Source organism: Lipotes vexillifer, unplaced genomic scaffold (genome assembly GCF_000442215.2).
Source record: "Lipotes vexillifer unplaced genomic scaffold, Lipotes_vexillifer_v1.1 scaffold209, whole genome shotgun sequence".
NCBI classification, from domain to species: domain Eukaryota; kingdom Metazoa; phylum Chordata; class Mammalia; order Artiodactyla; family Lipotidae; genus Lipotes; species Lipotes vexillifer.
Genome location: NW_006787556.1, coordinates 1,028,940 through 1,042,669, shown reverse-complemented (window position 1 = coordinate 1,042,669; position 13,730 = coordinate 1,028,940). Strand labels below are relative to the sequence as shown.

At 41.5% G+C, this 13,730-nt stretch overlaps 1 protein-coding gene across 1 annotated transcript in view; it reads left to right on the top strand.

The window, feature by feature from the left end:
* Window positions 1–7,924, top strand: part of THEM4 (thioesterase superfamily member 4) — a 46,991-nt gene extending 39,067 nt beyond the window's left edge. The window contains exons 5-6 of the mRNA XM_007460301.1: window positions 3,650–3,774; window positions 7,301–7,924. Of these exons, the coding sequence (XP_007460363.1) occupies window positions 3,650–3,774; window positions 7,301–7,341 (166 nt within the window). The 3' untranslated portion in view covers window positions 7,342–7,924. The remainder of the gene's footprint in view (window positions 1–3,649; window positions 3,775–7,300) is intronic.
* Window positions 7,925–13,730: the final 5,806 nt, after the last annotated feature.

Here is a 13,730-nt window from a genome sequence, read left to right as displayed (position 1 = left end):
TTAGAGTCAAATAGAACACCAAAATAAGATGGTAGAAATAACTCTTAATAAATCACTAATTACACTAACTGTAAATGGACCAAACCATCAGTTCAAAGAAAGGGACTATAAAATTGAGTTTTAAAATACAAAAAGCTATAAACTGTTTATATGAGACATATGTAAAACATGACACAGAAAACGGAAGAAAAAATATGCCAGGCAAAAGCTAGTCAAAAGAAAGTGGAATATCAGGAAAAAGTAATAAATTATCAAAAAAGTAATATGAGGAGAGAGAAGACTACTTCATAGTAATGAGATTCAATTCAGCAGCACATAGTAACAATTCTAATTCAGTATGTACATAATAAAATAACTTCAAGGTATATAAACAAAATTAGTAGATTCATAGGAAGAAATTAATCCATTTTCATAGTGGGAGATTCCAGCACACTCAATTATTGATCAAGCAGACCAAAAAATAAAACTAAAAAACAGAAAATTAGAAAAGAAAATTTAAACACCACAAGATAACAAGTATGATTTATTGGACATATATAGACCCCTATATTTAGTAATTAGAGAAAAATACATTTTCTTCTCAAGCATTCATGGAACATTTGCAAAAACTGGTCATAGATTGGTCCATAGATCAAATCTCAATATATTGTAAAGAATCAAAATTTTACAGGCCAAGTTCTCTCCACATTAAACTAGGAGTAAAAAATAAGGACTTTAAAAAAAAAAATTGTAGTAAATTAGTTGAGGTAGCACTAGGTACTATTACAAACCCTACATTTTACCTACTTAAATCAATAGACTTTTTTTGTTTACATATAGTCTTGTGTGTCAAAGTTAGTAAAGGACTCACCCCTGAAATGATTCAAAGACCTGGGCTCCTTCCTGGGTGTGGCTTCTCTATCCTCTTAGGGCTTCAATGTCTTTTTTTGTTTGTTTTTTTTCTGTATGCAGGCCTCTCACCGTTGTGGCCTCTCCCGCCGCGGAGCACAGGCTCCGGACGCGCAGGCTCAGCGGCCGTGGCCCACGGGCCCAGCCGCTCCGTGGCACGTGGGATCCTCCCGGACCAGGGCATGAACCCACGTACCCCGCATCGGCAGGTGGACTCCCAACCACTGCGCCGCCAGGGAAGCCCCCTTCAATGTCTTTTTTATTCAACTATTCAGGCTTTCTAATCCTTTTTTGTCAATTTCGATACTTTTTTTTGCATACCTTTCCATTTCATCTAAGTTTTGAAATTTATTGACATGAAGTTATTCACAGGGTTCTCAATTTTTCTTACCTCAATTAAGTATGTAGTTATGTCCTTTTTGGTCCCAATTGTATTTATTTAGGCTCGCTCTCATTTTTCTTGATCTATTTTGCCAGAGATATTAGCCTTTTCGAAGAGCCACCATTTAGCTTTTTAAGCCTCTCTGTTATATATGTATGTTTTCTCTTTTATTTTTAAAATTTGTTTATCTCTATTATATTATTTTTGCCTTTAACACAAGTCTAAGTAAGTTGTCTAACAAAACTGGATAAGTGAAATGATCTGAAGCCTGCTTTCTATGCCAATCAGACTTACCTGTGCCTAAATATTAGTTGCATTTAGAAAATTATATTCTATAAACAGTTATTATATTATTTTATATTTCTCCTTTCTCTTTTATTAATCAAGGAATTTTTCATTGTAAGGGAGAGATCTCTTTTTTTTAATGTATCGGTGGTGGTGGTAATGTTTTTAATATTTATTTATTTTTATTTTATTATTTATTTTTTTTTTTTGCGGTACGCAGGCCTCTCACCGTGTGGCCTCTCCCGTTGTGGAGCACAGGCTCCGGACGCGCAGGCTCAGCGGCCATGGCTCACGGGCCCAGCCGCTCTGCGGCATGTGGGATCTTCCCGGACCTGGGCACGAACCCACGTCCCCTGCATCGGCAGGCGGACTCTCAACCACTGCGCCACCAGGGGAACCCTTTAATATTTATTTTACTTATTTATTTATTTATGTTTTGTCTGCATCGGGTCTTAGTTGCAGCACGTGGGATCTTTGTTGCGGCATGTGGGATCTCTCGTTGCAGCACGCGGGCTCTCTAGTTGAGGTGCACGGGCTCAGTAGTTGTGGTGCGCAGACTTAGTTGCCCCGCAGCGTGTGGGATCTTAGTTCCCCAACCAGGGATCGAACCTGTGTCCCCTGCGTTGGAAGGCAGATTCTTAACCACTGGACCACCAGGGAAGTCCCAGAGATAGATCTCTTAATTCACAATAGCTTAAGGAAAAAAGGAACACATTGGCTTACATGGTTGAGAAGACAGTTATGGCTGGGTGCAGGTATTCAATGATGCCATTAGGAATCTGTGCCTGTGTCTCAGCCACACTTCTCCTTTAGGTCTTCTTCATCCTCGGGTTGCCTTTCCCAATGTAGTGCCACAGCTACCAGGCAGGCTTGTATCTTGCAAGCCTAGCAACTCCAGCAGAAAAAGAACCCAGCCCCAAGGGCTCCAGCACAAGCTCCAGGATTGACAGTTTCAACCCATGCCCACCTACACAACAAGTCACTGGGGAGGCGGAGGGGACATGGGGGGTAAGAATCAGCTTTCAACTCTAGTTAACCTACATGGGCCGAAAATTGAGGTGATTCCCCAAAGAAAGGGGAATGTAGGTGTGTGAATGAGAGAGTGTGGTGAGGGGTAGGACAGATGGATAAATGAAAGACGCAGTGTTAGTAGGAAAGGGAGATGCTGAGCAGGCAAGAACACCTACTGTCCCCCAGGTCTTAGTAAATCCTAGATTGGCAAAGCTCAGTTGTTCCATCAAGAAGTTCAGGAAAATCTACTGGGAGTAAAAAACTGGACAGAGGGGTAATCAGAGTGTTAATTTCCTTTCCACATGGAGTAGTTCCTTCACCCACATGATGGTACTACAGGAACATAAAACACATCTCCTTACTCTACATTATGTTTCTACCAACTAAAATTATACTTTTAAAGAGATAGCTTTTTCATTATAGTACGATATCTCTAAGATTCCCAGAGGTGACTGTAACCACTAGATACATAGAGCTATATAAATTTAAATATGAATTAATAGAAATTAAATAAATGTAAAGATTCAGTTTCTCATTCACAATAACCACATTTTGAGTGCTCAGTAGCCATCTGTGGCTACCATATTGGACAGCTTAGGTGTGGAACATTTCTGTCAACACAAAGTTCTGTTGGACAGCACTGAATTAGCACATTAAGCTGTTACCAGGAGTTTATTATTCAGTGTCTTTCTAGTGACAGTTACTCTAAAGGGGATTGGGTGAGAAATTTCAATTATGACAGAGAAAATGAGAGAAGCTGACTGGGACCATCCCATAGTCCTATTTTCATTTATTTAAAGGATTTCAGCTCCCTTCAGATGGGACAGCCTCTGCCATCGCAGAGCTGGAATCATCTGGTGATTTCTTTGAACCTAACCCACAACAGCAGTCTCTGGACCGGGTGCCCAGGAGCCACCTGAGAGCAATGGTGCTTGTGAGCAACTGGTGGTGTCAGCATTTTATCTAAAACAGCACCCACTGATACCAGGTATCATAAATTTCCACCCCTGTCATGCACTTGATCATCTCTCAATGCTACATAAATCTGATAAAAGCTGGATTTTTTCATTTTTTTTTCTGCAGACCTATCCCCCTCTGTTCTGTTGTTGTGATAAATAGCCAACTTGATAAAATTGAGGGGAGGAAATTGTTTCTTTCTTGTAATGTTCGAAGTGTTGATGAGAAGATCCTGTACTCAGAGGCAACAGGTAAGAAGCTGCCACTTTCTATTTTAGGTTTGGTTTAATTTATTTTGGGTTTTTTTGTTTTGGGGGGTTTTCATTTTGTTTTGGTTTGGTTTTATAACCCATACATGCCAAGAAATTCTTAATTCCCTGCATGCAAAGAACAAGTTAAAGGTATTCTTACTCATTGCTGGTAGAGAGCTGGTATATCTCTCAAAATTATAGTCATGTACCTTTTGACCCATTTTCAGGATTTTATCCCATAGGTATACTAACATGTGTGAAACATTACAGTGTGTAAGGTTGCTGGTAGAGAACTGGTATATCTCTCAAAATTATGGTCATGTACCTTTTGACCCATTTTCAGGATTTTATCCCATAGTTATACTAACATGTGTGCAACATTACAATGTGTAAGGTTGCTCTAGGGTTCCAGTAATTGTGCTACTCATGCAGTGTTATTTGGACTAGCAAAAGATTGGCAAAACATAAATATCTATCAATAGGAGACTAGGTAAAGAGACTACAGTTCATCCATGAACTATATTGTGTGTGCCATAAAAAATATTGTGGAATATTGTGGTGCCATAAATAAGAATAAGGAAACTCTTTTTGTATGATATGGAGCTATATATCATTACTATATATTGAATGAAAAACACAAGCTACAGGACAGTGAATGTGTTTATGTTATCATCAGTGTAGAAAAAGTCGAGAGGTTCTTCCCATTCTCTTGCCTTTTTCTTCTTCCTTCCATTTCACCCCTTCCTTCCTTCCTAAATATTTCTAAAGCTATTAGGTAGAGTCGGGCATGGTAGGCTGGGGGATAAGGGGGAAGACACAGGGAGGGGTGGCTGCAGCAGTCCATCGCTGTCTGGGAGCCTGAGTGGAGTAGAGGGTGTCTGCACAGGGGAGTGGCCCAGCACAGGATGTCAGAGCCCAACTATGGGAAGGAAGGAGTCCCCATGGGGAGCAGCATGGGTGTCAGAGCCCACAGGGAGAGGGTGGCGTCTGCACAGGCTGGCAGCCGTGATGCGAGCTAGGTTTCTCACGCCAGAGTAGTTCCAGATATGGAAAAAGAGTTAACAAGAATGAGCACTGTTGTCTTGGATTGGAGTTAGAGATACTAGACATGGATATTTTCTCATTCTTTTGCTCTTGCAAATACTCTTGTAATGAGTAACTTTGTATATCGTCAGCTGTCACAGGGCCTTTGCAACTGAGGAGTCCTGGAAGCCTCACCTTCAGTAGCTTCAGACTTAGACAAGTTAATTTAGATATCCAATGCTTTTTCTTTTGTTTTATTTATTTATTTATTTATTTGTTTGTTTGTTTAATCTGGCTGCTCCAGGTCTTAATTGTAGCATGCGGGATCTAGTTCCCTGACCAGGGATCAAACCCGGCCCCCTGCTTTGGGAGCATGGAGTCTTAACCACTGGACCACCAGGGAAGTCCCTTTTTGTTGTTTTTATTTTTTATTTTAATGGACCTCAGATGCACATGTTTGGGTTACTCAGAATCCTTGATTTAGGATACAGAGCCATTATTGGTATGTGAATGGTCATCTTTTACTTACTTATTCACTAATGTATTTATTTTTCTAATTTAATAATAAACATCCTGAAACCTACAATCAAACAAGAACCAGAATCTTAATAATATTATATCCCTACCTAATTACTTTTCCCCATCTCATCCTCCTATTTTTCCTTCAGAGGTAACTCTGATCTAGAGTTTTGTGATTTTCGTTCCTTTATACCTCATTGGGTTTTTTTTAAGTTTGATTTAGAATATATTTGTAAAAAAAAAAAGAAAGAATATATTTGTGCCTAAGTAATATATTGTTTAGTTTTTTGTTTTTGAACTTTGTAGAAAAGAGATTGTGCTATATGTGCTTTTCTGGGACTTGGTTTTTTTTTTTTCTACCCAGCTTCATGTTACTGAAGTTCACCCATGTTGTTGGCTATGAAGTTTGCTCATTTACTGCAGTATAATATTCCATTGTGTGACTATACCACAATGCATTTATCTCTTCCTCTAATGGTGGGCCTCTGACTATTATGAATGGCACTACTATTAACATTCTTATTCATGTCTCCTGCTGGTGTATATGGGCAAGAGCTTGGCATATACTTAGGAGTGGAATTTCTGGGTTGGAGGGTATAAGAGTGTTCAGCCTTACAGGGAAATGCCAGATTGTTTTCTAAAGCTGTACCAAATTACATTCCCACCAGCAGTATATGACATTCTGTCGATCCCTATCTTTTCTAGCAATTGGTAAAGTCAAATTTCTTGATTTTTGCCAATCAAATGGTTATAAAATGGTATTTCAGTTTGATCTAAAGTTGCATTTCCCTGATTACCTATGGAGCTGAGCATCTCTTCATATATTTATTGACCATATTTGTTTCCTGTTCTGTGAAATTCCTGTTTTCTCAGCCTCTTTTATTGGTTTTTTTCCTCTTTTTTTTTTTTTTTTACTGATTTATAGGAATTCTTTATTTTTTATAAAACGAATCTTTTTGTTGGCTATATAAGTTGCACATATCTCCTTCTAGTATATAAGTTGTCTTTTATTTGCTTTGAGTTATCTTTTTATGAACAGAAGTTTTTAATGTAAATGTAGTTACATTTATTAAATTTTTTCCTTTATGGTTAATGCTACTTGTATTTTGTTTAAGAAATTCATTTTTCCCTTAAGTGTTAGCTGTTTGCTGGAATGATAGATAAAAGAAGCAGGAGGAAGATCATGAATAATTTGAATCCATAGTCAGTTTAAAAATCCTATTCCAGGCTGTGGTTTATACTTTCTGTCTCACTAAACCTTTCAGTATCATAAAGGTAACAGATGGCTCAGTTGTAATTTTACTTCCTTTCACTTCCTTGACTATCTCTAATGGAAGTGGTAATGAACCATGAAATGACCAAGTGGCAGAGGACCTAGTTACCCAGGAGAGCTAATACAGTATTGTGAGAATCAAAAGTTGATTCTTTTTTTTTTAAATAAATTTTCTTAAGGTTCTTTCCTTTTTTTTAATTCTATTATTTTTATTTTATTTGTTTTTGGCTGTGTTGGGTCTTGGTTGGGGCACACACGATCTTCATTGCAGCTTGCAGGATCCTCCACTGTGGTGCACAGGCTCCTCATTGTGGAGCGGGGCTTCTCTCTAGTTGTGTCACAGAGGCTCCAGAGCACGTGGGCCGTGTAGTTGCTGTACGTGGGCTCTCTAGTTGTGGCCTGCGTGCTCAATAGTTGTGGCACGTGGGCTTAGTTGACCTGCGGCATGTAGGATCTTAGTTCCCCAACCAGGGATCAAACCCACATCCCCTGCATTGGAAGGCGGATTCTTAACCACTTGACCACCAGGGAAGTTCCCAAAAGTTGATTCTTAATTTGGCTGAAAAATGAGAGTGGGCAGATATCCTGAAGGTACCAATATGAATCAAAGTGCTTTTGTGTGTGTATATATGTATTTCTACTTAGAGAAGTCCCATCAGATAGAGTGAAGTCAGTTGACTTATAATCATCTTCTGTTATTTTATTGTTTAGGCTTATTTATAAAGCTGGATCCTGAAAAAAGTTTGATATAAAAGAGCTTCTGGTGAATTCCACACCAATCTGCGTAAGGCTGTCCCTCCTCCAGAAGAAGCAGTTGTCTTCAGTCCTGTTCTACTCACCCACTGTTGAATCCCCCATCGGGTGAAGCCTGCTAACACGGACCTTCCTAAACAAGTCTTTTGAATACAATTCCAGGAGCTCCATTTCCACTTTCCAAACTTTTTTACACAGAGACACTCCCTGTGAGAGTATCAACAGTTCTTTCTGTCTCCTTAGGATAAGTGTCTGGTTCTCCTAAAATTTGAATGGGCTCCTTAAGTTTGCATAGGTGTGATGTCTGACCCATTGCATTCTGGAGAAAAAAGTCATATTGAAACTTTTACCACAAACCTGGAAATGCCAGAAAACCAAAGGAAGGAATAAATATGTGGGTGCACGAATATGTGTGTATGTGTGTGTGTTGTGTGTGTGTGCATTATAAATTACAAAACCAGCTTTGTTGTATCTAAACAAATCTTTTTGGCTACAGTAGGAGACACAACTAGTTCCTATAGGATCGGATACCTCACATCTGTTGTCTTGGATTCTAAGGATTAAACTACTGTGCCATTTTAACATAGGCTGTGTTATTGTATCTTACCAATAGCATAGTATTGGTAATATCATCACTGGAAGGAGCCTGGATATAGTATTTGTAATAGCATCACTGGAAGGAGCCTGTATTTATTTCCTAAGTGTTTTAATCCATTTGGACTTCTGTAACAAAATACCACAGACCAGGTAGCTTATAAAAAACAAATTTATTGCTCACAGTTAAAATGGTAAGTCCAGGATCAAGATGCCAACATGTCACCTTCTGGTGAGGGCCCACTTACTGGTTCATATCTGGTACCTTCTCACCATGTCCTTATTTGGTGGAAGGAGCTAGAGATCTCTCTGGATCCTTTTTTATAAGGACACTAATCCCATTCATGAGGGCTCCACCTTAAGCACTTCCCCAAAGCCCCACCTACTAATACCATCACACTGGGCGTTAGGATTTCAACATATGAATTGGGCTGGGGGTGGGTGGTGGGGCAGGGTATATATGTAGATAATCCCAAAGAATCTACAAATAAAAAAACTAAAGCTAATAAACGAATTCAGCAAAGTTGCAGCATACAAGACCTCATAAAAATTTTAAACTTTTGTGCATCAAAGGACATTATCAAGAAAGTAGAAAGGCAACCTATAGAATGGGAGAAAATATTTGCAAATCATATATCTGATAAGGGTTTAGTATCAGAATATATTAAAAATTCTTAAAGCTCAACCCAAACAAAGCCCACAATTTAAAAATGAGCAAAGGTCTTGATTAGACATTTCTCCAAAGAAGGTATACAAATTGACAACAAGCACATGAAAAGATGTTCAGCATCATTGTTCGTTAAGGAAATGCATATCAAAACCACACTTCATATTCACTGAGGTGACTATAATTTTTTTAATGGAAAATAACAAGTGTCAACGAGAATATGAAGAAATGGGAACCCTCCTACATTGTTGGTCAGAATATAAAATGGTGCAGCTGCTATGGAAGACAGTTTGGTGGTTCCTCAAAAGGTTAAACATAGAATTACTATATGGCCCAGGAATTCTACTCCTAGGTATATGTCCAAGAAAAATAAAAACATATGTCCACACAGAAACTTGTACACAAAAGTTTATAGCAGCATTATTCATAATAACCAAAAGGTGGAAACAACCCAAGTGGAAAATAACAAGTGTTGGCATAACCCTCAGACAATGCTAGTGGGAATATAAAATGGTGTGACCACCATGGAAGACAGTTTGGCAGTTCCTCGAAAAGCTAAACATAAAATTACCATATGACCCAGCCATTCCAAAGGAATTGAAAAGAGGGACTCAAACAGGTACTTATATGCCAGTGTTCATTGCAGTATTATTCACAATGGCCAAAAGGTAGAAGCAATCCAAGTGTCCATCAGCAGATGAATGGGTAAGTAAAATCCATAAAATAGAATATTATTCAGCCATTAAAAGGGAGGAAATTCTGACACATGCTGCAACATGGATGAACCTTGAAAACATGCTAAGCAAAATGTGCCAGACAAAAGAGGACAAATATTGTATGATTCTACTTGCGTGAAGTCTCTTGAGTAGGCAAATTCATAGAGACAGAAAATAGAGGTTAAAAGGGGGCTGGGGAGAGCGAGGAATAGGGAGTTATTATTTAATAGGTACAGAATTTTTCGGGATGATGAAAAAGTTTTGGAAATAGAGGTGATAGTTACACAATATTGTGGATGTAATTAATGCCACTGAGTTGTACACTTGAAAGTGGTTAAACTGGCTAGTTTTATATTTTTTTACCACAACTTTTAAAATTTAATGTAATATACAGAAAGCATTGAATTATATACTTTAACGTGTGAATTGTATGTTAAATTTTATCTCAACAAAGCTGTTAAAAAAGGTAATACTTAAAATGCAAGTATAGGGACTTCCCTGGTGGTGCAGTGGTTAAGACTCTGCGCTCCCAATGCAGGGGCCCTGGGTTCGATCCCTCGTCAGGGAACTAGATCCCACATGCATACCTCAACTAAGAGTTTGCATGCCGCAACTAAGGAGACTGCCTGCCACAACTAAGACCTGGTGCAACCAAATAATTTTTTTTAAGTAATTGAAAACAATGCAAGTACATGTTTCCTCCATTATCCCAAAGTACAGTGTTCCTATGAAAGCTTTCATAAACTGACAGAGTGTAAAGCAAAGAAGCAATTACCTAAGGACACATCTTGGAAATAAATTGAGATAAAGCACAGATGCTCACAGACACAGTTCAAAGCTGTGGCTGCTTGTTGCTGGGATGCTGAGTGTAGTTCCCTGGGAAGGAGTTGGCAGTGCCAGTCTCGCTGCTGCTCAGGGTACCCACTGCATCTAAAAGACTTGCTATAGGGACTTCCCTGGTGGTCCAGTGGTTAAGACTCTGTGCTTCCAATGCAAGGGGGCATGGGTTCAATCCCTGGCCAGGGAGCTAAGATCCCATATGCTGCGCAGCACGGCAGCCAAGAAAAATTTTTTAAATAAAAAAAATAAAAGGCTGGCTGTAAAATGCTGAATGCTACTTTTGCTTTTCAACTTTTTTCATAAAAGCGAAAATCCTCTTCAGGTACCTTTCAGTTAGTGAAAACAGGTACTAATATAGGTCTTTTGTAAAATCAAATTTGAGTAAAGCAAACTTTTGAAGAGCAAACACAAGAAAACAGCAGAGCTGTCACTTACATTCCAGGAGTCCTTTGTCAGTCACATTACAAGCATAAAACTGACTGGCGTATTCTGTTTCATTGATCTCATTTAAAATACTATTATGATAAGGTGTTTCTAGTAAAAGCAAAAACATGATTTTATTTATTTATTGGCTGTGTTGGGTCTTCGTTGCTGTGCTCAGGCTTTTTCTAGCTGCGTCGAGCAGGGACTACTCTTGGTTGCGGTGCGCGGGCCTCTCATTGCCGTGGCTTCTCTTGTTGCAAAGCATGGGTCTAGACAGGTGGGCTTCAGTTGTTGTGGGACACAGGCTCAGTAGTTGTGGCTCACGGGCTCTAGAGCACAGGCTCAGTAGTTGTGGCGCACGGGCTTAGTTGCTCCGCAGCATGTGGGATCTTCCCAGACCAGGGCTCGAACCTGTGTCCCCTGCATTGGCAGGCGAATTCTTAACCACTGTGCCACCAGAAGGTTAAGACCCTGTGCTCCCAATGCAGGGGACCCAGGTTCGATCCCTGGTCAGAAAACTAGATCCTGCACGCCACAACTAAGAGTTCACATGCCACAACTAAAGGTCCCGCACGTGGCAACGAAGATCTTGCGGGCTGCAACTAAGACCTGGCACAGCCAAATAAATAAATAAATGTTAAATAAAGAAAGAAAATGAATGTGACCTTACTTTGTACCCCACGCTTGGAAAACAGATGTGACTGTCCCGTTGGTTTTGAAGGTTCCACCTCTCAAGTGATTGGGTATGAGAAAGGGGGAATTTCAGGTGCAGGCTTGGCCAGGCCTATGAGTGCACGCGCGCGCGCGCGTGCGCGCACACACACACACACACACACACACACACACACCTTCAGGATTTGTCACTTTCTGAGCTTAGAAATCCTGCCTCTCTCTGCCTCTTAGCATTTCACAAATAGGAAATCAGTTCCAGCTGAGCAGTTGGGCGAGCTCTCACATTTCTGGGAGGAGCTCAGGCTTCCCTCGGTTGGCCTAGTTCCCTGACCCTGTACTCTGCCGGGGGGGCCCCCCTCCTTCAGCCCAGTGACCACACCAGGCAGTAGCACTTGGAGCCAGCAGCTGCCTATCAGCTGCCCAGCTCCCCTGGGCATGGGGTCTTCTGCCACAGCCCTGCCTTCCCTGTATTATTCTTCTCCCAGGTGAGCATCCCAGCAGCCCACCCAGAGCCCCTCTGGGCAGAGCACTTAGCAACAACAGCTTTTAACTCCACCCGGTGTCCCAGGTTTGGTGAAGATAGCTTTTTCTCCTGTCTTGACCAGTCTGAGGCCGAGCCTCCCATTAGCACTTCCCACCCACAGCAAAGACCAAGAACCTTAGAAACTGGATAAAGCAAAAACCTTGAAGCATCATAGAGCCAAGTGGTTAATCAGTTCCAACATATTTTCCTTTCCAAAGGGCCCACTGTGGGCACCAGAGTATAAAATGAATCTCAGGAAAGTCCCTCCCAGAGGGAACCAGGAAAAGACAGCTGACCTAGGAGGACTCAGAGAGGAGAGATCTGGGGCAGACAAGCAAGAAACTGCTGGAAGAGTGATGTGAGAAAGGCCCAAGAATGAGCTAAGAACCAGGGCGCATGATCAGCTGTGTGCAAGACAAGATCCAATCAGAGTCTGGCTCATGCAAAATTTTTATACATTAGTTGCAACATTTAAAAGAAGTTTTCACATAAAAATCTGGATTTGTGCTGGCTTTTTTGTGAAAATGAGAAGAGCTGGCAACTGGGCCTGGATTCTATGGTGGCAACTCCTGAATGGAACATAGCCAGCACACCCCCCTCTTGGGGCCCTCAAGTTTGCCCATCGCTCTCTGAGTGCACAGCGGCTCGTGTCCAGCCTGCCCCCTGACTCTTAGCTCATAAGAAGGTCAAGAAACCAAGTGTCCCTGAGGGCAGGACCAGCCTGGGCAGGAGTCTGGAGATCAGCCATGAACTGATAGGGAGATGGGCAGTCGGGGAGCCCTCCAGAAGTTGCCCTGTGTGAGCCTATAGGGCCGAGTCTTCAGGAGGGATTTGAGTTCACAGTGCACTAAATAGCAATGGTGTCTAGGAAGGCTACCAGGGAAGTTCCTTCCTCATCCAGAAAGGCCAGATGGATCTCATCCCAGACAGAACCCCTCCAAAGTGCTGGGAATCCCCCATCACAGCAGGGAGCCAGCCAGCCCTGCTGGCCATCAGGGGAGCTCCACTGCATGTCCGGAATGATCTGAGAAGGCTTCCAGGTCCCCTCAAGATGAGGAGGACTTTGTAAGATTTCTGGAAATGTTATAATTTTCCTCTTTAAATGTCTTGAAACAACACAAAAATCTTTAAACAAAAAAATGTCCTATGAACTTGTTTGGCGGGCAGCAAGGGAGGAGGGAAAGCTGGGGAGACTAAATGCTATTGTCTAGTCAGTCTTGTGAGGGAAGGGAACTTGAAAAGAGAGAAGAGGGCACGAGTTTACATTTGGGAGGATCTGGGACCAAGAAGTGACCTGCCAAACCTACCACGGCCTTGGTCACCCATGTTGCTTCGCTCCAAGCCAAAGAATTTTCCAGTTCAGTGGTGTGCTGGAGTCAATGCCTACCAGCTTGCGAGAGCTGGTTGAGCACACCTCTTCCCAGCCTCATGGTCAGGGTCAGTGGCATCATATTGGTAGCCTGAAATCAGCCACCATGGGAATATTTACACAACAAAAGCTGGCAAATGCTACCAATTAGAGTTCTCCGCCCCACCAGGAGCTGTTAATCCCTTACCACTTACCAGCACACCACCGCTGGTTCTTCTGGGCACCACCTGCCAGGTCAGGCCCAGGATGTGCTTCTGGGGATTTGTCATGTCTCAGCCAGAGAAGCCCCAAACTCAACATTCCCCCACAAGGTCCCAAACAGGAAATGCACCAGGCAGACAAAAAGCTAAATGAGAATCCAACAGGAGTTCTGAATTACGCTGAACCTTCACTGACTTCCCTGTTTTCTAATTGCTTATCCAGGTCTGGGGAGAAGCTTTTTCTCTGAGCCGAGTGTTCTTTGTTCTCTCTGAGCTGAGTTCACACAGAAGGGGAAGGGCTGTGGCCAAAGACCATGCTCGAGGCACTAGCCAAGCACCTTTCCACCTCCCTGCGTAGCTGAATTCCCAGCCCACATGTCGGAA